This window comes from Oryx dammah, unplaced genomic scaffold (genome assembly GCF_014754425.2).
Source record: "Oryx dammah isolate SB20612 unplaced genomic scaffold, SCBI_Odam_1.1 HiC_scaffold_2, whole genome shotgun sequence".
Lineage (NCBI taxonomy): Eukaryota > Metazoa > Chordata > Mammalia > Artiodactyla > Bovidae > Oryx > Oryx dammah.
This window is the reverse complement of record NW_024070186.1, coordinates 79,347,681-79,368,692: the sequence shown is the minus strand read 5'-3', so window position 1 is coordinate 79,368,692 and position 21,012 is coordinate 79,347,681. Positions and strand designations below refer to the sequence as shown.

The 21,012-nt window shown below is 42.8% G+C and overlaps 1 protein-coding gene across 1 annotated transcript in view; it reads left to right on the top strand.

The window, feature by feature from the left end:
- P3H2 (prolyl 3-hydroxylase 2) overlaps window positions 1-19,219 on the top strand; it is a 179,709-nt gene extending 160,490 nt beyond the window's left edge. Inside the window, exons 9-15 of the mRNA XM_040253206.1 lie at window positions 460-587; window positions 1,383-1,478; window positions 2,041-2,191; window positions 3,043-3,160; window positions 4,738-4,813; window positions 10,407-10,547; window positions 18,204-19,219. Of these exons, the coding sequence (XP_040109140.1) occupies window positions 460-587; window positions 1,383-1,478; window positions 2,041-2,191; window positions 3,043-3,160; window positions 4,738-4,813; window positions 10,407-10,547; window positions 18,204-18,296 (803 nt within the window). The 3' untranslated portion in view covers window positions 18,297-19,219. The remainder of the gene's footprint in view (window positions 1-459; window positions 588-1,382; window positions 1,479-2,040; window positions 2,192-3,042; window positions 3,161-4,737; window positions 4,814-10,406; window positions 10,548-18,203) is intronic.
- Window positions 19,220-21,012: the final 1,793 nt, after the last annotated feature.

The following is a 21,012-nucleotide window of genomic DNA, read 5'->3' as shown; positions in this document are numbered from 1 at the left end:
TTTTAAAGGTCTTCATCTACCTTGAGGCTGTGTCATCCGATAATTGCATGAGATGTTGTAGCTGAAGTAGGAACCGGGAGGCTGTGCAGAAGGGAGGGGCCAACTGCTGAGAAAATTCTGGAAAATTCTATGATTTTCTGAGCAGAATCCCATGAGATGCCCAGTCTGTTTTGCAGAATCTTCCCTGGAATCAAATGAAAAAATAGAAACTCCTATACAAATATAATAATATGTATTAATTATGACATCATGGAGAAACCTGATAGCCAGACATCTGCCTTTTTTATGAATCTATATTGAGCTTCTCGAGCTTCCCAGTGTGTGGTTGTGCCCTTGCATTCCTCAATATTAGTGAGGAAGCCGACTCTCCTGAACTGCACATTGAAAGCTGCTGGGTGTTCCAGCCTTCCCAGCTTAGGGACAGAGATAACAAGGACAGCCATGTGTTTGTCTCTGCAGGTGGCCCTCTGCTCTATGAGAACATCACATTTGTCTACAACTCGGAGCAGCTGAACGGGACTCAGCGTGTCCTCCTGGATAACGTCCTGTCGGAGGAGCAATGCCGGGAGCTGCACAGCGTGGCCAGTGTGAGGACCGGAAGCCTGATGCTGAGCTGACCTGGCCTCAGCCTGGGAGTGCTTTGGTCCTGGGCTTACTTGAAGCCAGGGAACCAGGCCTGAAATACCACTTTCTGTAGGAGAAGGACATTAATTGTGGAGGCACTTTCAGAGCCTTTGGGTTGGGTCATTGTAGTTTTGTCCAGATCTGGACATGGCTATTGGGTCTGGGAGAGCTAGAGGCTTAATTCCTAGGACTTCAGTATCTAACATGTGTCCTGCTATGATATGAAGTCACCGGGGAAATCTCTTTATATTTGACAGAAATTAATCAATATATTGGGTTTCCCAAGTGGCGTTAGTGATAAAGAACCTGCGTTTCAACGCAAGAGATGTAAGAGAGGATGGTTTGATCCCTGGGTCGGGAAGATCCCCTGGAGGAGGGCATGGCAACCCACTTCAGTATTCTTGCCTGGAGAATCCCATGGACAGAGGAGCCTGGCGGGCTACAGTCCACAGGATGGCAAAGAGTCAGACACAAATGAAACGACTTAGCACAGCACAGCACAGTCAATATATCAATTATTTATATTCTAGCTATTTCTACAGCATGTGGTGGTGGCATTGAAAATACAAATGTGGGGTGAAAGTTAAGTAAAGATCCCTCTTTTGATTGGAAGAATTCTGATACCAGAATCCTGGCATAAAATGCGGATGGTTCTGACTATCAACTTTGGTTCTCAGTTTTCTGGCAGTCAGGGCAGAAAGGGGGTTGTGATGAATCCATAATCATCAGTAACGGAGCATCTTGTATTTCGCTTCCAGGGGATCATGCTCGTTGGTGATGGATACAGAGGAAAAACTTCACCCCATACACCCAATGAAAAGTTCGAAGGTGCAACTGTCCTGAAAGCACTCAAAGTAAAGTCTTAAACTCTTTTGGATTTAAATTCCCAAGTGTTAATGCAAGATCTTCTAGGAATGCCAGATTCAGGGAAGGGAAGGGTTTAGAATATAGAACTATCAGGTCGTTGAAGGGAACAAGTATGAAATGACACCTTCATTGTTTCTAATCATTCGTTTATCAATCCGTTCAGTTATCAACTTGCCAAACTCTGTTATTTCCTAAGTTTGCATCTGACAAATAATATACAACACCCTTGTCCTCAAGGAGCTCAAGGTACAATGGTGAAAACATACTCAGGTTATCATTCTGTACTGCTAGAAATGTTTTTGGAAAGGAGTGATGGAAGTGTTCTGAGAGAAAAGAGGCTGATTAGCTTTTAACTTCCCCTCTGTGATTAGGCTTCTTTCAAGGGCTCGTTTTCCTAACCCAAACCCGCAAGTCTGTAGTAGTATTCCCACAAGGCAACAGAGAGCTGAGAATCCTATATTGGCTTAATAATTTCCTCAATAATTGGCGTCTGATTTCCTCAAGCCCTCCAATCAACCAGTGGCTTCTAATATTCTTCCTTTTCTTCAGTTTGGTTATGAAGGCCGAGTGCCCCTGAAGAGTGCCCGTCTGTTTTATGACATCAGCGAGAAGGCTCGAAAGATTGTAGAATCCTATTTCATGCTGAACTCAACCCTGTATTTTTCCTACACACACATGGTCTGCCGCACAGCCCTGTCTGGTGAGATTTCAGAGTTTGAACTTGTTCCCTTTTACTCTCTGTGAAATGAGAAGGAAAACAATGTGAAACAAAGCTCTAGGAATGTATCAGACTTGATACAGAAGAGTTCTACATTTTTAAAACAAAAAAAAGCTTACTCATTCTGACTTTTCCCTTCCCTCTTTTTCTACTTTGCTCTTCTCTAAACTGTTAGAAGGCCATCACTCTGCCTGTGTTCCTTTTCAAATTCATTGCTTCTGCTTGTTTCAACCACATTAAAAAAAAAAAAGAAGAAACTTTTAAAAACTTTTCAGTGTTTAAGAACCTGGAAATTATAGTCCCCATTATGTCCACAAACATTGAGGGGAAGTGCTTGGAAGATAAAGGAAGCATTGAAAGAAATCTTTAAAAAGGCAGAGACCTCCTCACTCCCTGGCATCACTATTTCTTCTGCATGTCTTTTTTTCAACACCCTCCTAAGGAGGAAGGGGCAAAGAACACAGAAGTCGACTTTCCACTTGTGAATTCTCAGCTGCATCAACTCTTTTCTTTTTAACATTGGCATGTTATCCTCAAACTTTTACTGGCGCACACAAAGCACAGCTCATGAAATGCATGGAATTTCCGCATGTATATTTATAGAGAGCTTTTATAGCTGAAGAAGACAGGTGCCACTTGCCTACAGTTTTTTACAACGTGTTCATATCAAAACAGGATCACTTGACTGTGCTTTCCCAGTGTTCTTAGTCTGCTTTGCCTTCTGACTCCTCAAATTTGCAAGGGACATCATCCATAGAAGACAGATTGTCAGCTTTGCTCTTGGAGGTTATGGCACTGCATCTTTCATGCTTCCCTGTTCCCTTTTCTGGCAGGTCAACAGCATAGAAGAAATGACCTCAGTCATCCCATCCATGCTGACAACTGCCTGTTGGATCCAGAGGCCAATGAATGCTGGAAGGAGCCTCCTGCTTACACATTCCGGGACTATAGGTACCACCAGCCCCTGCTTCAGAATAAAACTTTTGCCCAACAGTTATCAAAACTCCATGGAAATGAGAAAGCTGATCTGTTTTGCAGTCATCACACTCATCTCGATGAAGCAGAGATGCTCAGATAATTTTCGTAAGCAGCTGCCACAACCCAGAAATGCCTTCAGCATGTCCTATTTTTATGTTAAAAAATCCCTGCTCATTTTGTTGCACCTGTTTCACAGAACATCCGTTTTGTTTTCATACCAAAAACTGAAGTTTATGGGTTGTTGTTGTTTTTTTTTTTTTTTCTCACTTGGCTTTCAGTTAAATATATCCTTGTGGTATATGCATCTCAGTTTGAGGACAGAGGGGATGCATCCCAACATGCAGAGGGATTTCATCACATCATTTACCTATGTCTGCGTTTTGTAAATAAGCAACTGGAAACTCAGGAGAAAAAAATGTATTCTCTTATTGAATGATATTTTACTGTGCAAAGCAAAGAGTCAAGATTTGTAGTCACCATGCCTATAATGTGTTCATTACTACGCTGTGCTTTATACAAAAATGTTTATTGAGCGCCCCCTGCCTGCAAGGCTAGGCTACACCCCTTGGAACTCTCCAGCTGCTTAAGGAAAAATTGTGTCCCTCAGAGTTATTGCTGCTGCTGCTGCTGTTAAGTCGCTTCAGTCGTGTCTGACTCTGTGCGACCGCATAGACGGCAGCCCACCAGGCTCTGCCCTCCCTGGGATTCTCCAGGCAAGAACACTGGAGTGGGTTGCCATTTCCTTCTCCAATACATGAAAGTGAAAAGTGAAAGTGAAGTCGCTCAGTCGTGTCCGATTCTTCGCAACCCCATGGACTGCAGCCTACCAGGCTCCTCCATCCATGGGAGTTTCCAGGAAAGAGTACTGGAGTGGGTTGCCATTGCCTTCTCCAAGAAAGTGAAAGTGAAGTCGCTCAGTCCTGTCCGACTCTTTGCGACCCCGTGGACTGTAGCCCACCAGGCTCCTCTGTCCCTGGGATTCTCTAGGCAAGAATACTGGAGTGGGTTGCCAGTTCCTTTTCCTAGTATAAAAGAAAAGAAGAGAGTTTTAGATTCTGTGGGCAACATCAAAGAGCTAGATTAAACCTAGTTAGGTTTTAATTTGGAAAGTGAAATGTGAGATAAGTTTTGAAATATAATTAAAATTTTAACATAAGAATGAGTAAATACTTCCTATATGAACCTGGGCTTCCCTTGTGGCTCAGCTGGTGAACAATCTGCCTGCAATGCGGGAGACTTGGGTTGGATCCTTAGGTTGGGAAGATCCCCTGGAGAAGGGAAAGGCTATTACCCACTCCAGAATTCTGGCTTGGAGAATTCCATGGAGTGGGGTCGCAAAGAGTTGGACACGACTGAGCGACTTTCACTTTCACTTTATATGACCCTACATCTGGTCTTACTCTTGAAGTTTAGGAAGGTCAATCATTTTCATCTCTAGTTCAGAGGAAACTTACTAATCAGGCTGGTTGGTTCGTGTGCAGTGGCCAGTATTCTGCGGTGATGTTGTGCAGGCATATGAGAGGACAAATGGTTTCCCTTTCTTCTTACAGTGCTCTCCTATATATGAATGATGACTTTGAAGGAGGAGAATTCATATTCACTGAGATGGACGCCAAGACTGTGACTGTAAGCAAGTCTGTTCTTGCAAATTTATCTAGCATTTTTCAGTCTCACTTTTGCCATATTCCAAGGGCTGCTGGATTTCAAATATTCCTGAGCTTGAGAATTCAAGAGGTGAACAGAGATCCAGTAAATTTATACATCATAAAATGTTAGAAATGGAATCATCAATAAAAAATCTTCTTGTCCATTTTACATACGGGTGATTTAAAGAATATTTTTTAAGGATCATATAGTTAGTGTTAGACTTAGAACCAGAACGTAGGTCTTCAGATTCTTTTTCAAGTAATTTGATGGAGACATAAAAACACCTGTTCCTAAATCACCCACTACTAGGATAAGTCACATGTCTCTACAGGATGACTTTCATGTACCCTGGTGTCCTGTGTGCTTACAGTGAGCATTGGTCATCATACCCATCATTATCCAAATTACTATATGTGTGTGTGTATATATATATATGTATCAGTTCAGTTCAGTCGCTCAGTCGTGTCCGACTCTTTGCGACCCCATGAATCGCAGCACACCAGGCCTCCCTGTCCATCACCAACTCCCAGAATTTACCCAAACTCATGTCCATCGAGTCGGTGATGCCATCCAGCCATCTCATCCTCTGTCGTCCCCTTCTCCTCCTGCCCTCAATCCCTCCCAGCATCAGAGTCTTTTCCAATGAGTCAACTCTTCGCATGAGGTGGCCAAAGTATTGGAGTTTCAGCTTCAGCATCAGTCCTTCCAATGAACACCCAGGACTGATCTCCTTCAGAATGGACTGGTTGGATCTCCTTGCAGTCCAAGGGACTCTCAAGAGTCTTCTCCAATACCACAGTTCAAAAGCATCAATTCTTCAGCGCTCAGCTTTCTTCACAGTCCAACTCTCACATCCATACATGACCACTGGAAAAACCATAGCTTTAACTAGAAGGACCTGTGTTGGGCAAAGTAATGTTTCTGTTTTTTAATATGCTGTCTAGGCTGGTCATCAGAGAAGGCAATGGCAACCCACTCCAGTAGTCTTGCCTGGAAAATTTCATGGATGGAGGAGCCTGGTAGGCTGCAGTCCATGGGGTCTCTAGGAATCAGACACGACTGAGCGACTTCACTTTCACTTTCACTAGGTTGGTCATAACTTTCCTTCCAAGGAGTAAGCCTCTTTTAATTTCATGCTGCAATCACTATCTGCAGTGATTTTGGAGCCTAGAAAAATAAAGTCTGACAGTTTCCACTGTTTCCTCAAGTATTTTCCATGAAGTGATGGGACCAGATGCCATGATCTTAGTTTTCTGAATGTTGAGCTTTCAGCCAACTTTTTCACTCTCTTCTTTCACTTTCATCAAGAGGCCTTTTAGTTCCTCTTCACTTTCTGCCGTAACGGTGGTATCATCTGCATATCTGAGATTATTGATATTTCTCCCAGCAATCTTGATCCCAGCTTGTGTTTCTTCCAGCCCAAAATTTCTCATGATGTACTCTGCATATAAGTTAAATAAGTAGGGTGACAATATACAGCCTTGATGTACTCCTTTTCCTGTTTGGAACCAGTCTGTTGTTCCATGTCCAGAGCTCTAACTCTTGCTTCCTGCCCTGCATATAGTTTTCTCAAGAGGCAGGTCAGGTGGTCTGGTATTCCCATCTCTTTCAGAATTTTCCACAGTTTATTGTGATCCACACAGTCAAAAGCTTATATATATGTGTCTCTCTGTGTGTGTATAAATATATATATTCACATAGTTCTGGTGGTAAATAAACCTATACCTGACACTTGGTATATATACATTCACACAGACACATATGTGTTACATGTTCACACTTTGGATGAGATTCTAAACACATCATCATAGACTAAAAAATCAAAAGTTAAAGTCAGCCACAATATTCCTAAATAAACTAATGCCTTTGGAAAACCAGCCTACTGAGCGCTTATAAACCATATAGCCAGAATCTTTGGTCTTTAAGTCAAACAGCATGCAGAAAATATGCACGGTGAAAAAACAGAATTTCTGATTGAGGAGATAATTGAATTGTAAATAGATTATGACACATTTAATTCCTCTATGCAAAGCTAAAATTACTGAAACATGTATGTAATAAACTTCAAGGATTTTCCATTATATAGGCTATTTCCACAACTCTTATATGAGTTTTATGTATTTTCCTTCATATTTTGTACTCTTTTCTCAGTATCATTCATGCCATACCACTGGGGTTTAAGCAGATGATATTTTAAAAATTGTATTATCAGATTTAAAGGGAAAATTATGGGAATTCTGGCTAAAATTGTCCATAAATATTGATATAATTAAGAAAAATATACCATGTAGTTTAATATACTGTAATTTAAATGGTCATGGTGCCTCAAACTTTTTTTTTTTTTTTTTTTTTTTTGGTAAAGAGCTTAAATTTTAACATGTCAGCATTTTGATGTTTCATGATCTGGGAAATTAAATCAAGACTGATGATCTGGACTCAATTTAAATCCTGATACACGACTATCACCTTTTGAAAGTCCTCTGTGCAGAACGTATTTGATTTCTGAGCTGTTAACAAGTTCAGAAATGCTTATATCTCACACAATTGGAAAGGGAACAGATGGTTGAAAGATTTCTTTGCTTCTTCTCCATCTAGTGGCCAAAGTTGGAAATGCCCAATGTTTGAAAGTAAATGAGCCGGGAATACTATGTATGTCGTTAATTTATGAATAACTAACACATGTGAATTCACCAGTTTCTGAATGCAAGCTCATTGTAATTTTGCTTTTTAAAGATGTGAAATCCGACACTACTTCCCTTTTAGATATTTATATTTTTAATATAAAGGTGTAACTATACACAAAAGTACTCATTTAAACAACGTTTTTATGAAAAAGTTCCAAGTTGAGAGATATATTTGCTGAAATAAGTTCTACTTTAGATGAATTGCATATGCTTGAGTTTAGGGAATGTTTTGTAGCTAATTAAAATTCTGAGATGACCAGTGCCAATAACAAAGAGAAATGGATAGTTTTCCTTTTTGCCTCTCCCCTCTTTGATTCTGGAGGGAAAATTGATTTATTTCTGGAGCAGGGAAATGCCCCAACGTTTGGCTCCACAAGGAAGAAAACTGTTCTAAATTCTTTACTTTCAAAAAATCTGCAATTTCCTTGGTGATTCAGTGGTTAGGACTCCCTGTCTGGAACTGGTATTTAATATGGAGGAGCCTGGTGGGCTGCAGACCATGGGGTCGCTAAGAGTCGGACACAACTGAGCGACTTCACTTTCACTTTTCACTTTCATGCATTGGAGAAGGAAATGGCAACCCACTCCAGTGTTCTTGCTTGAGAATCCCAGGGACGGGGGAGCCTGGTGGGCTGCCGTCTATGGGGTCACACAGAGTCGGACATGACTGAAGTGACTTAGCAGCAGCAGCAGGGAACTAAGGGGCTTCCCAGGGAGCTAGTGGGAAAGCTACTGGGAAGTGGTAAAGCTCCCTGAGAAATGGTAAAGCTCAGTTCAACAGTACATGAACCAAGAACTTCCAGATGTTCAAGCTGTATTTAGAAAAGGCAGAGGAACCAGAGATCAACTTGCTAAATCCGTTGGATCATAGAAAAAGCAAGAGAGTTCCAGAAAAATATCTACATCTGCTTTATTGACTGCTCCAAAAACTTTGTGTGGATCACGAAAAACTGTGGAAAATTCTGAAAGAGATGGGAATACCAGACCACCTGACCTGTCTCTTGAGAAACCGGTATGCAGGTCAGGAAACAGTAGTTAGAACCAGGCATGGAACAATGGACTGGTTCTGAATTGGGAAAGAAGTATGTCAAGGCTGTATATTGTCACCTGCTTATTTAACTTAAATACAGAGTACATCATGCGAAATGCCAGGCTGGATGAAGCATGAGCTGGAATCAAGATTGCTGGGAGAAATATCAATAACCTCAAATATGCAGATGACACCACCCTTATGGCAGAAAGTGAAGAGGAACTAAAGAGCCTCTTGATGAAAGTGAAAGAGGAGAGTGAAAAAGCTGGCTTAAAACCCAACATTCAGAAAACAAAGATCATGGCATCCGGTCCCATTACTTCATGGGAAATAGATGGGGAAACAGTGGAAATGTGAGACTTTATTTTCTTGGGCTGTAGAATCACTGCAGATGGCGACTGCAGCCATGGAATGAGAAGACACTTGCCCCTTGAAAGAAAAGCTATCACCAACCTAGGCAGCATATTAAAGAGCAGAGACATTACTCTGCCAGCAAAGGTCCATCTAGTCAAAGCTATCATTTTTCCAGTGGTTATGTATGGATGTGAGAGTAGGAACATAAAGAAAGCTGAGCACCAAAGAAGTGATGCCTTCGAACTGTGGCGTTGGAGAAGACACTTAGAGTCCCTTAGACAGCAAGGAGATCAAGCCAGTCATTCCTAAAGGAAATCAGTCCTGAATATTCATTGGAAGGACTGATGCTGAAGCCTAAGCTCCAATACCTTGGCCACCTGATGTGAAAAGCCAACTCTTTGGAAAAGCCTCTGATGCTGGGAAAGATTGAAGGCAGGAGGAGAAGGGGATGACAGAGGATGAGATGGTGGGATGGCATCAACGACTCGATGGACATGAGTTTGACCAAGCTCCAGGAGTTGGTGATGAACAGGGAAGCCTGGCATGCTGCAGTCCATGGGGTTGCAAAGAATTGAACACGACTGAGCAAGTGAACTGAACTGAGTGGTAAAGAACCCGCCTGCCAATTCAGAAGGTGTAAGAGACATGGGTTTGACCCCTGGATAGGGAAGATCCCTTGGAGGAGGGCATGACAACCCACTCTAGTATTGTTGCCTGGAGAATCACATGAACATAGGAGCCTGGCAGGCTACAGTCCATAGGGTTGCAAATAGACACAACTGAAGTGACTTAGCAGCATGTACATACACGTAACTAAGATCCTGCAAGCTGTGTAATGTAGCCAAAAAAAATTGAAAAATCTGGAAGTTGTATAATTACTGAATGGTGGCTTAAGATTTACATTTATTGAAGACAAGTACAGCACAGAGCCTTCTCTGACTTTAATCATCAGTTAGATATAAAGCAAAAGGAACTTTCTTTTTATCATACTTGGAAGAAATGTGGATTATTTTCAACAGCAGTATATTTGTGAAACAGAGTTATTTAGGAACTTTAGTTTCTCTGTGCAAGTTTGAAAAAGATAAAATGTAATGAGTTCCATTTGCTTCATGAAAAACTAAACTCAGTGGGGCTGTGTTCCAAAAGTGTGTTTACAATCATTTAGCTAAACCTCAGAATACATTTTCTAATAGAAGCAACATTATCAGTGGAACTTGTTTGTTTCTCCACATACCTGAATTATGAGAGGTGATTCTCTCCATTCTCTCCATGGAATGTGATGACCATTTTACCTGATAACTTTATTTCCTGAATTAGGTGTTATTTTAACCTTATCTTTGTCTTATAGATGATGAAATTGGAAACAGTCTATGTCTTCTTCAGCCCCAGGATTCCATTGTTCTTTGACAAAACTTAAGTAATTGAGTAGAAGGATAGAGAAGGGGGATTGTAGAAATGTTCACAATATTGAAATTGAGAGTCATGTTTTCACTTTCTTTCTCAGGCCTCTATAAAACCAAAGTGCGGGCGCATGATCAGCTTCTCGTCTGGAGGGGAGAACCCACATGGGGTAAAGGCAGTCACCAAGGGCCAGAGGTGTGCTGTAGCTCTGTGGTTTACTTTGGACCCACTTTATAGAGAATTGGTGAGTTTCTGACCCCTCACCCTCAGAAAGTCAATGAGACACCCTATAGAACTGCTTCACGAACTAATTGATCTGAAAATTCTTATGAGTTGATTCAGAACCCTTCAGGAATCCTAGAGATCATGGGGGAAAAAACTTTTACAGAATCCTTTCTGTCTGCTTTCCAATACTGGCTCTGTTTTCTAAGCAAGAACACATTTTCTTAATCAGATCCATGACTTAGCAAATACACATCTGATTTTTGCACTGTAAGTTTTAGGAAAAGGGGCTAAAAATGCAGTTCTTGATCAGATGGGTTTTTATAAGTGAATGTTTGCAGAAATAGACATCTCAGTGATATTCAGCACTCTCCTAAATTAGTCTGGAGTTTATTAACAAATTGTAGCATCAGGAGAGAACAATCATTTTCCACTGGCCACCAGGAAGACTGATTTGTTGTCTCAACAAACCCTTAAAAAGTTCACTGAATCATTTATGAAACACTTATCGAAGACAATGAGGGGACATGAAAATTCATTATTTACTACCATTAAGTTAAATATTAAAATATTGTTATTGTCTTAGAAGTGACTGAGGACACTTAGTCTGGATAAGAGACTGTGATCTCACCCTTCTGGATGTTCTGAGCAGAGGTTATAGTGTTTGTAAGTCTGCCCAGGGGACGCTCATAGAAGCCACCTGCCAATACAGGAGACATAAGAGACCTGGGTTTGATCCCTGGGTTGGGAGGATCCCCAGGGGAGGGCATAGCAACCCATTCCAGTAGTCTTGCCTGGAAAATCCCATGGACAGAAGAGCCTGGTGGGCTACAGTCCATAAGGTCGCAAAGAGCTGGACATGACTGAAATGACTTAGCACGCACAGCACGTGGAGCTATAGAGGAATGAATTAAATCCTATAGATATAGCCCCTGAGAGGAATATCTAGGCTCAACATAAGGAATAACTTTCAAACCGCCTCCACCATTTGGTAGGATTCTCTTCTTTGGAAGCACAGAGTTACTTGTCACTGGATGACTCCAATCACAGCCTCAGCAACTTCTTGGCATGGAAAGCTGAGCCTGAACCTGAACCTGAATCTTCATGGCAGGGGCTACACCAAATGACTTCAAAGTCTCCTCCAGCCTTGAGCCTTAATGAAGCTATGAAATTCTAGTCTTTAAACTGGCATGCGAACCAGTTTTCCTCTTTAGACCCCTAAATTGGATCCAATTGCATCAGAAAGAATTTAAAGTGAATTTCTCTTTCTTATATACTATTTTTGCCATCCAAACCTAACTCAGTTTTTAGGCCTCATTTCTAAACATTCTTTCACATGTTTCACAAATATTTATAACAAATCTACTGTGTGCTTGGAAAATTCTACTAGGTGGGCCCTGGGGGTACATGATTGAACAAGGCAGAGCTTTGACCACAAGGAGCTTGGAGAGGCCAACAGGAGAATGATGGGGAGAAGACAGCCATCTGATTTGCAGGGAGATATCAAAGGAGACTTACTTACATAGAAAGTGTCGGTCGCTCAGTCGTGCCCAGCTCTTTGCGACCCCATGGACGGCAGCCCACCAGGCCTCTGTCCGTGGGATCTTCCAGGCAAGGATGCTGGAGTGCCATTTTCCTTTCCTTCTCCAGGACTGTTAGCATAGGGCAACCCTAGAAGAGCAGAGGATGACCGCTGGGCACAAAAGAGAGAAAGAACAGTCCTGACAGAGGGAGCAGGGCAGGGAGAGATCTGAAAACATCGCAAGAGACTGAGTAGCCGCCTTTATATGTGATTCCTCTTTCCTCTCGCCTCTCCACGGCCAAAATGCCAGTGTTCCCCACATCACCCCTTCCTGACTAAAGAATCTAGGTACACGAGTACACAGTGGCGATAACAACATTGTTGGAGAACTGTCTCTTGTTTTTTAATCTTTAGTGTTAAACAAACATTTAATCTGTTTTATTATTCAGTATCTCAGCCTCTCCTTCAAGATATTTGTTTCTATCAAAATAAGCTCACACACACACACACACACACACACACAAATAACACAAAGTTCTCTTTTGTCCTTCCTAACCTGGAAAGTACTAGGGAAAATCCTCCAGTTTCCAGGCTGTGGCGACATCTAGTGGTCACAGAAGAAAATGACCAAAGCTTCTATGGCAGCTACCAGGAAAATCTTGCCTATGACATGATTCCCAGACTTTGCTCCACAATGTAGTCAACTGGGGATCTTTACAAACTATTGACATTTTGGCTCCCACATTTAAAAATCCTAGATTGATTAATTTAGGTGTAGGAAGTTTTAAAAATTCCCCAGATGATTTCAATGTGTAACCAAGTTTGAGAGTCCCTGAGTTGTTGAGTCGCTCAGTCGTGTCTGATACTTTGTGACCCCATGGACGGCAGCATGCCAGACTTCCCTGTCCATCACCATCTCCTGGAGTTTGCTCAAACTCATGTCCATCAAGTTGGTGATGCCATCCAACCATCTCATCCTCTTGTCCCCTTCTCCTCCTGCCTTCAATCTTTCCCAGCATCAGGGGCTTTTCAAATGAGTTGTCTCTTCACATCAGGTGGTCAAAGTACTGGAGCTTCGGCTTCAGCATCAGTCCTTCCAATGAACATTCAGGGGTGATTTCCTTTAGAATTGATTGGTTTGATCTCCTTGCAATCCAAGGGGCTCTCAAAAGACTTCAACACCACAGTTCAAAGGCATCAATTCTCTGGCGCTCAGCCTTTTTTATTGTCCGGCTCTCACAGACTTACACGACTACTGGAAAAGCCATAACTTTGACTATGTGGACCTTTGTTGGCAAAGTAATGTCTCTGCTTTTTAATATACTGTCTAGGTTTGTCATTGCTTTTCTCCCAAGGAGCAAGCACCTTTTAATTTCATGGCAGCAGTCACCATCTGCAGTGATTTTGGAGCCCAAGAAAACAAAGTCTGTCACTGTTTCTATTGTTTCCCCATCTGTTTGCCATGAAGTGATGGGACCCGATGTCATCCTCTTCATTTATTTTAATGTTGGGTTTTAAGCCAGCTTTTTCACTCCCCTCTTTCACCTTCTCAAGAGGCTCTTTAATCCCTCTTCACTTTCTGCCATAAGGTGTCACCTGCATATCTGAAGTTATTGATATTTCTCCCCAAAATCTTGATTCCAGCTTGTGCTTCATCCAGGCCAGCTTTTTGCATGATGTGTTCTGTATATAAGTTAAATAAGCAGGATGACAACATACAGCCTTGATGTACTCCTTTCCCAATTTTGAACCAGGAGTTAGGCACCTCCTTTCAGGTTAAATCCCTGAGCAAAGAAAGCCTGCCTTTCAAGACATCATCAGAGTTGGCAGACTTACATGCTCATTAGAGTTTACTTTAAAGGCATTACATTCTCAAGGAGTATTAAGCATCATAAATTCTTAAGGATACCCAACATTAGAAGCTTTGATTCCTTGTTAGAGAGTTCCATCTCTCTTTTCAACTTCTTTTCTTTCAAGAGAGACAAAATTGCAACAGTCTCTTGTGCAGTCAGATCGGAGCGTTTTGTATCTACATCAATTTGCTAATCGGCGAGGTGTTTTCCCTGCATTAATAAAGTAGTACTCATGCAGGGGCTTCGCTAGTGGCTCAGAAGTAAAGTATCTGCCTGCAGTGCAGGAGACGCAGGAGATGCAGGTTCAATCCCTGTGTTGGGAAGACCCCATGGAGGAGGAAATGGCAACCCCCTCCAGTATTCTTGCCTGGGAAATCTCAGGGACAGAGAAGCCTGGCAGTCTGCAGTCCATGGGATCGCAAAGAGTCAGACACAACTGAGCATGGACACACACACTCATACATTTTATTTGGACATTATGACAACTATTTGGTCTTCTGTTATTTAGTATATCTGGAGCAACTTCCCTGGTGGCTCAGATGGTTAAGCGTCTGTCTACAATGCAGGAGACCCGGGTTCGATCCCTGAGTTGGGAAGATCCCCTGAAGAAGGAAATGGCAATCCACTCCAGTACTATTGCCCAGAAAATCCCACTGACAGAGGAGTCTGGTAGGCTACAGTCCATGGGGTCGCAAAGAGTCGGACATGACTGGTCCTTGTAGGTGCTTTTATGTCAACATTATGCTCAATTATAAACTCTTGATTAAAGGGGATTTTATTATCAAGTCATAAAATAATCAAGTTCTTTGTGTCACTTACTATGCTGGGAACTGTGCTGGGGACTACCTATAGGAGATGCAAATTATTTTAGGCATAACTTTTATCTTCAGGGAACTTGAAGTCAAAGTGAAGAGACAATACAGGGACCTGAGTAATTAAAACCCAAGGCAAAATTCAGCAAGAATTATTAGAGGTAAAAATGCATAGTGTTCAGGGGACAGAAAGAGGGAACCAGCAAAGGTTTCGTGGAGGAGATGGCATTTAACAGGAGCCTTAAAGGATGAGCATGGTTTCTTAAGGAAGAGACATTTCTGGCACGTTAGACATCTACCCATGTATTTATTCATCAACTATTATACTGTGCTCTGCTGTGTCCAGTCACTCAGTCATGTCCGACTCTTTGTGACCCTGTAGACTAGAGCCCACCAGGCTCTTGTGTCCATGGGATTCTCCAGGCAAAAATACGGGAATGGGTTGACATGTCCTCCTCCAGGGGATCTTCCCAAACCAGGGAAAGGACCTGTGTCTCCTGTGTCTCCCTCATTGCAGGCCAATTCTTTACCACTGAGCCATCCTGCTAAATGTTAGTTGCTTTTCTGGGCACAGGAAATAGAACAGTGCCCCTCTAATGACAAGATTCCCTGTTTTCAAGGAGCTTAACTTCTAGTGGAAAAAGGCAACACATAAATAAAGAATAAACAGCTGAAGGATTTTCAGGTAGTGAGAAATGATGTATGGGAAAGAAAATAAGACAACTGATTTGAAAGTAAAATGGAGGGGGTAGCAAAGTGTGAGAGGGCTCTCCAGACAAATGAAAGGAAGAAGCCAACCATGATAAAGGTCTTGGGAGGAGTGTTCCAGGGGAGAAGAGGTTGTAAAGGCTCAAAGATAAGAAGGAGCACAGAATGGTCAAGAAGCAGAGAAAGCCAGGGTGGCCAGAACATGGGATGCAAGGTAGAGAATGGGCTGAAAGGAGGACACAGAACAAGCAGCAGTTAGACCTGATGAGCTGTTTAGGAAACGTGAATTCTCTTCCAATGTATTCTGTAAGATGGCATAGAAAAAAATCCTAACAAAATTTTTGACCTGCCCAATGGGAAAGAAGCCATGTCCCTTACCCTTTCCCCTGCCTCCCCTGGTCCTGAGAATTACAGGATAGGAAAGACTGCCGTAGCTAACATGTCATAGTAGAGAAGGTGAAAAGATGCGGGGGACTGGAGATGTCATTTGGAAGTAGGCCAACTGGGTCAATGGTGGGGGAGCGGTAAGAGAAACACAGGATGTGATGGAAGCAGTGTTTAAATCCTAGGGACACTCAACCTAGACTAGGATGAGGAAGGCCTTCTCAGAGCGCTATATTCAGACATCTCAAGGTAAGTCAGGAAGGTAGAGTGTAAGGGGAGGTGAAAGGAGAAGACAAGGTGAATTGAAGAAGAGAGAGAAGTCCAAGTCCTTACAAGCACATCAACAAAGGTGGACCCAGAGTATCCAGCAATGGGCACCCATGCAAGGGCTGTGAGCAGTGAGCTGGAAAGGCAAGTGGTCATGATTCCAGTGCAGAGAGTCCAATGGGAGCATGTGGGAGGGGGTGTGACACAGATCAATTTGAAAGCTACCACAGCAATTAAGTTAAGAGACAACAGGGTCCTCAAGCAGGAGTGATTTTTCCTGCCACTGTGCAGTTGGCAATTTAGAGTTGTTTTTGGTTGTCACAACTTGGACTTGGTTGCCACTGGCTACCTGCAGTAGGCAGAGCCAGAGATGCTGCTAAACACTCTCAATGCATAGGACACCTCTCCACCCCGCCAACAAAGAGTTATTGTCTGCTCTAAAATGTCAGAGGGCCAAGCTTGAGAAACACTGGCCTAAACTAAGGCAACAGTTCAGTTCAGTTCAGTCGCTCAGTTGTGTCCGACTCTATGACCCCATGGATTGCAGCACACCAGGCCTCCCTGTCCATCACCAACTCCCGGAGTCTATTCAAACTCATGTCCATCAAGTCGATGATGCCATCCAACCATCTCATCCTCTGTCGTCCCCTTCTCCTCCTGCCCTCAATCCCTCCCAGCATTAGGTTCTTTTCCAATGAGTCAGCTCTTCGCATCAGGTGGCCAAAGTTTTGGAGTTTCAGCTTCAATATCAGTCCTTCCAATGAACATCCAGGGCTGATCTCCTTTAGGATGGACTGGTTGGATCTCCTTGCAGTCCAAGGGACTCTCAAAAGTCTTCTCCAACACCACAGTTCAAAAGCATCAATTCTTCAGCACTCAGCTTTCTTTATAGTCCAACTCTTATATCCATACAAGACCACCGGAAAAACTATAGCCTTGACTAGATGGACCTTTGTTGACAAAGTAATGTCTCTGCTTTTTAATATGCTGTCTAGGTTGGTCATAACTTTCCTTCCAAGGAGTAAGTGTCTTTTAATTTCATGGCTGCAGTCACCATCTGCAGTGATTTTGGAGCCCCCAAAATAAAGTCAGCCACTGTTTCCACTGTTTCCCCATCTATTTGCCATGAAATGATAGGACTGGATGCCACAATCTTAGTTTTCTGAATGTTGAGTTTTAAACCAACTTTTTCACTCTCACTTTCATCAAGAGGCTCTTTAGTTCTTCTTCACTTTCTGTCATAAGGGTGGTGTCATCTGCATATCTGAGGTTATTGATATTTCTCCCTGAAATCTTGATTCCAGCTTGTGCTTCCTCCAGCCCAGCGTTTCTCATGATATACTCTGCATATAAGTTAAATAAGCAGGGTGACCATATACAGCCTTGATGTACTCCTTTTCCTATTTGGAACCAGTCTGTTGTTCCATGTCCAGTTCTGTTGCGTCATGACCTGCATACAGGTTTCTCAAGAGGCAGGTCAGGTGGTCTGGTATCCCCATCTCTTTTAGAATTTTCCATAGTTTATTGTGATCCACACAGTCAAAGGCTTTGGCAAGTCAATCAAGCAGAAATAGATGTTTTTTCTGGAACTTTCTTGCTTTTGCAATGATCCAGCAGATGTTGGCAATTTGATCTCTGGTCCCTCTAAGGCAACAGTAAGTGCACTGAAAAGAAAGAAGCAGAAACAAGGGGCAGAACAGAGAGGACTAAGTGATATATCATATCCAAGAAACCATCATCAGGCTTTTGGGGTGAATGTGGAAGTCATGGTGGTCTTTACTGAGACAGGAATTCTGTGAAGAGGACAGAGTAGGTCTGTGGGGGAGAAGCTGCAGAATTCAGCTTGACCACTGAGCTGGAGAACTGAGTTGGAGATGTCTGTGGGACCACAAAGTAGAAATGGAAGTTGCAGTTGAATATATAAGATTTCTTGACATGAGAGGAGTCTTGGAAGGTAACTGCTGAGTACACAGGGAAGTCAGCAGAGGGCACCTGGATAGGGATGGAGTGAGGCTACATCTTTAGCTGGATTTAGCGTCTGTTCATGTACAGATGATGCCTGGAAATGTTGGGGGAGCGTCTGGCACTGGCATCGCTTGTAACAGTGATGTTTATATCGTCTTCTTTTATAGGAGCGAATACAGGCCGATGAAGTGATCGCAATCCTGGATCAAGAACGGCAAGGGAAGCACGAACTGAATATCAATCCCAAAGATGAGCTATAAAAACGAGAAAAAGAGTCTCTATCAAATATTTATTTAAATTGTTAATCTTATGAGAACTTTTTTATTTTTGTACAGAGCCACGGTATAAATTAACAGGTTAATATGAGTCAGCAGATCTCCCTTCTGTGCCTAAGGATGCTTGCTTTGCCTCAGTCTGTCTGTCTGTCTTGGTTTTCTTAGCAGATTGTCTTTCAAAGCCCAGTCACCCCTTCCCCACCGTGCGCGCGCGCGCACACACACACACACAGACTTCATTTGCTGCAGATACTAAAACTCAAGCGAAAAGAATAAGTCCGTTCCTGGCGAAACAACAACTCCCATGCATGCCCAGATCTAAAGTTAGAATGTGATCGGACTCAGAAGGCCTTTCTGGCTCCGTGCCTTTCAGCCGCTGTCTCCCAGAGCGGATGGCTGTGACTCTGAAGAATCCATGGTTTGGTCAGAACTGCTTCAAGTCACTGCCCTGAGGGCCCCCCAGGCTCTGCAAAGGAACAGCTCTGATGAAGACTGTGAGATGGAGGGGTCAGCCTTCCCAGGCCTGGGTGGAGTTTTTGACTCTGGTGTTTTTAGCATAGAACACCCTTACACTGGAAGCTTTGATTCACCCCCCACTATGCGCTAGTCCAGAAAGGACTGCCCTAGGAGTGTTGTCTTTAAAAAGCATTGTTCAAGGGTTGAAGTAGGATGGCTCTTCATCCCAGAGATTCTGAAAGAATCTGAATGTGGGCACCATGGCTACATTGCCCAAGAGAGGGATGTTTTGTTCTTCAGGGAGAAAAAAATGGATTTCTGGTTGATTCTGCTCTTCATCTGAGTGTCTTTTGAGCCCCTCCCTTCCCCTTCTCCCACCTTTGGTGCTCTCCAGCTCATGGATTTTAGTGTTTGTATCTGATTTGTTTAATAAAGGGAGGCTTGTTTTAATATCCAGTATTTGCTTTTCTTCTCACAAATGTTTGGTTTATCTCCAGGTAATCCAAACAGGAGCTTTGGGGACCACCCAGGGATAATATTGGGTCATGGTTCATTTTGTTGGCAGGGGCTTGGGGCTGCAAGGAAGGTATGAACATTCCTTCTGAAGAAACAGGGATGGTTAGCAAAAAGATGTTAATCCAGAGAGTATCTGGGGTCCTTGATGCTGGTTCTAAGGAAGATACTACCAAGAGAGTGTTTTGCGGGGGTGGGGAATGAGGTTATTCTAGCCGAGAGAGTCTGTTCCACTAAGCCAGGGGAGATAGCCTGCCTTTTTGATGGGCAGTGGTAAAGGCTATAGCTTTTAAGAAAACCAACAGATAAAAGCATTTTCTAAGGACTTGTCTTGTGGTCCAGGGGCTAAGACTGCTCCCAATGCAGCAGACCCAAGGTCCATCCCTCGTCAGGGAGCTAGATCCCACAGGTTGCAACTAAGATCCTGCACTAAGAGTTCTGCAAGAAAGTCTGCAACATGCTGCAGCGAAAATCAAATATCCCACATGCTGTAATGAAGACCCGGAACAGCCAGATAAATACTTAAAAAAAATAGCAACAAGATATTCAATCATTATTTTAAAATCAATAAAAATCACAGTTACTTTCTGCCATTTATGATCTTGGGTAGTGGTAAGAACATTCATCCTTTGAGACTGAAAAATTGAGTCATAATGATTTGTGTGCCATCTGTTTTTCACCCAACCCTCTGGTTGGGGGAGTGGAAAGAGCATTAGATTATAATCCCAGCCCGATCAAATATGCTCTGCTGTGTGACCCGGAGCTAGTCTCTTTCCTTTTCTGGGCTTCAATCTCCAGTGAAAATGACATCATTGCCAGTAACTGTTTCCAGAAACCATCCCTCTTGATCTAAATACAAAACAAAGCCAAAAGAAAACAAACCTAAAACTCTGATTTTAGAAATATTCACAAATACCAAATTTACTTCTACTAACATTTGGAGAATTGTGAATGGGTTCATTACGTGTGTATGTGATTTTAAAAACGGGAACCTAATTTTAGGTCTGAAATTCCCTGAGCTTTTGGAACAGGAGGTTGCTATTTGTCTGCTCCTTTACTGAGAAGTGTTTGCTGACGCTCAGATTTGCTAATAGGAGGTTCTGGCCAAGGATCTAATTTCTGTTTTCTGGCAACAAGGCATCAACAAAGAAAACCATCTTTGGCTCAGTGCGGTCCCCGCTTCCTGGGTGCTCCCGGTGCTCTGGGAGAGGCCAGGACTCCAGCACCGAGTCTGCCTTTCAGCCCCACAGGCAGTGAGCAGAGGCCTCAGGAGATGGGCGTCAGGGTAAATCCCCATCTTGTACCATCCCTGACAACACAGAGTTGTTATTCCTGTTGTTCAGGCTACCGGGGTTGGGTTCTCTACTTGGGACATCACGTAGACACTCAGGCATTTGTGTTCTAATCTGCCCCACATCAAACCATACATAATTTCATTCAAATATTAGGGAGTGTCATCAGATGATTTTTAGAAGATTGGGCTTAGAAATCACTTTCTATGTGATGTCTGGCCCCTTATGTAGAAGGATGGGAAAGTCCATTAGAATTTCTTAAGTTTTCAGAGCTAAAGGAGGTTGTAGAACTTGCAATTCAATTCTGTGTTTCTGTCTGGGAGGAAACTGAGGCTCAGAGGTTGAAAAAAATGATTGTGTGGTTGCAGAATTCTAGCAGGAAGAGCTGGGGCTTCTGAATTGACTTGCACGAGAATACTGGCCCAGGGCAGCGTTCTCTA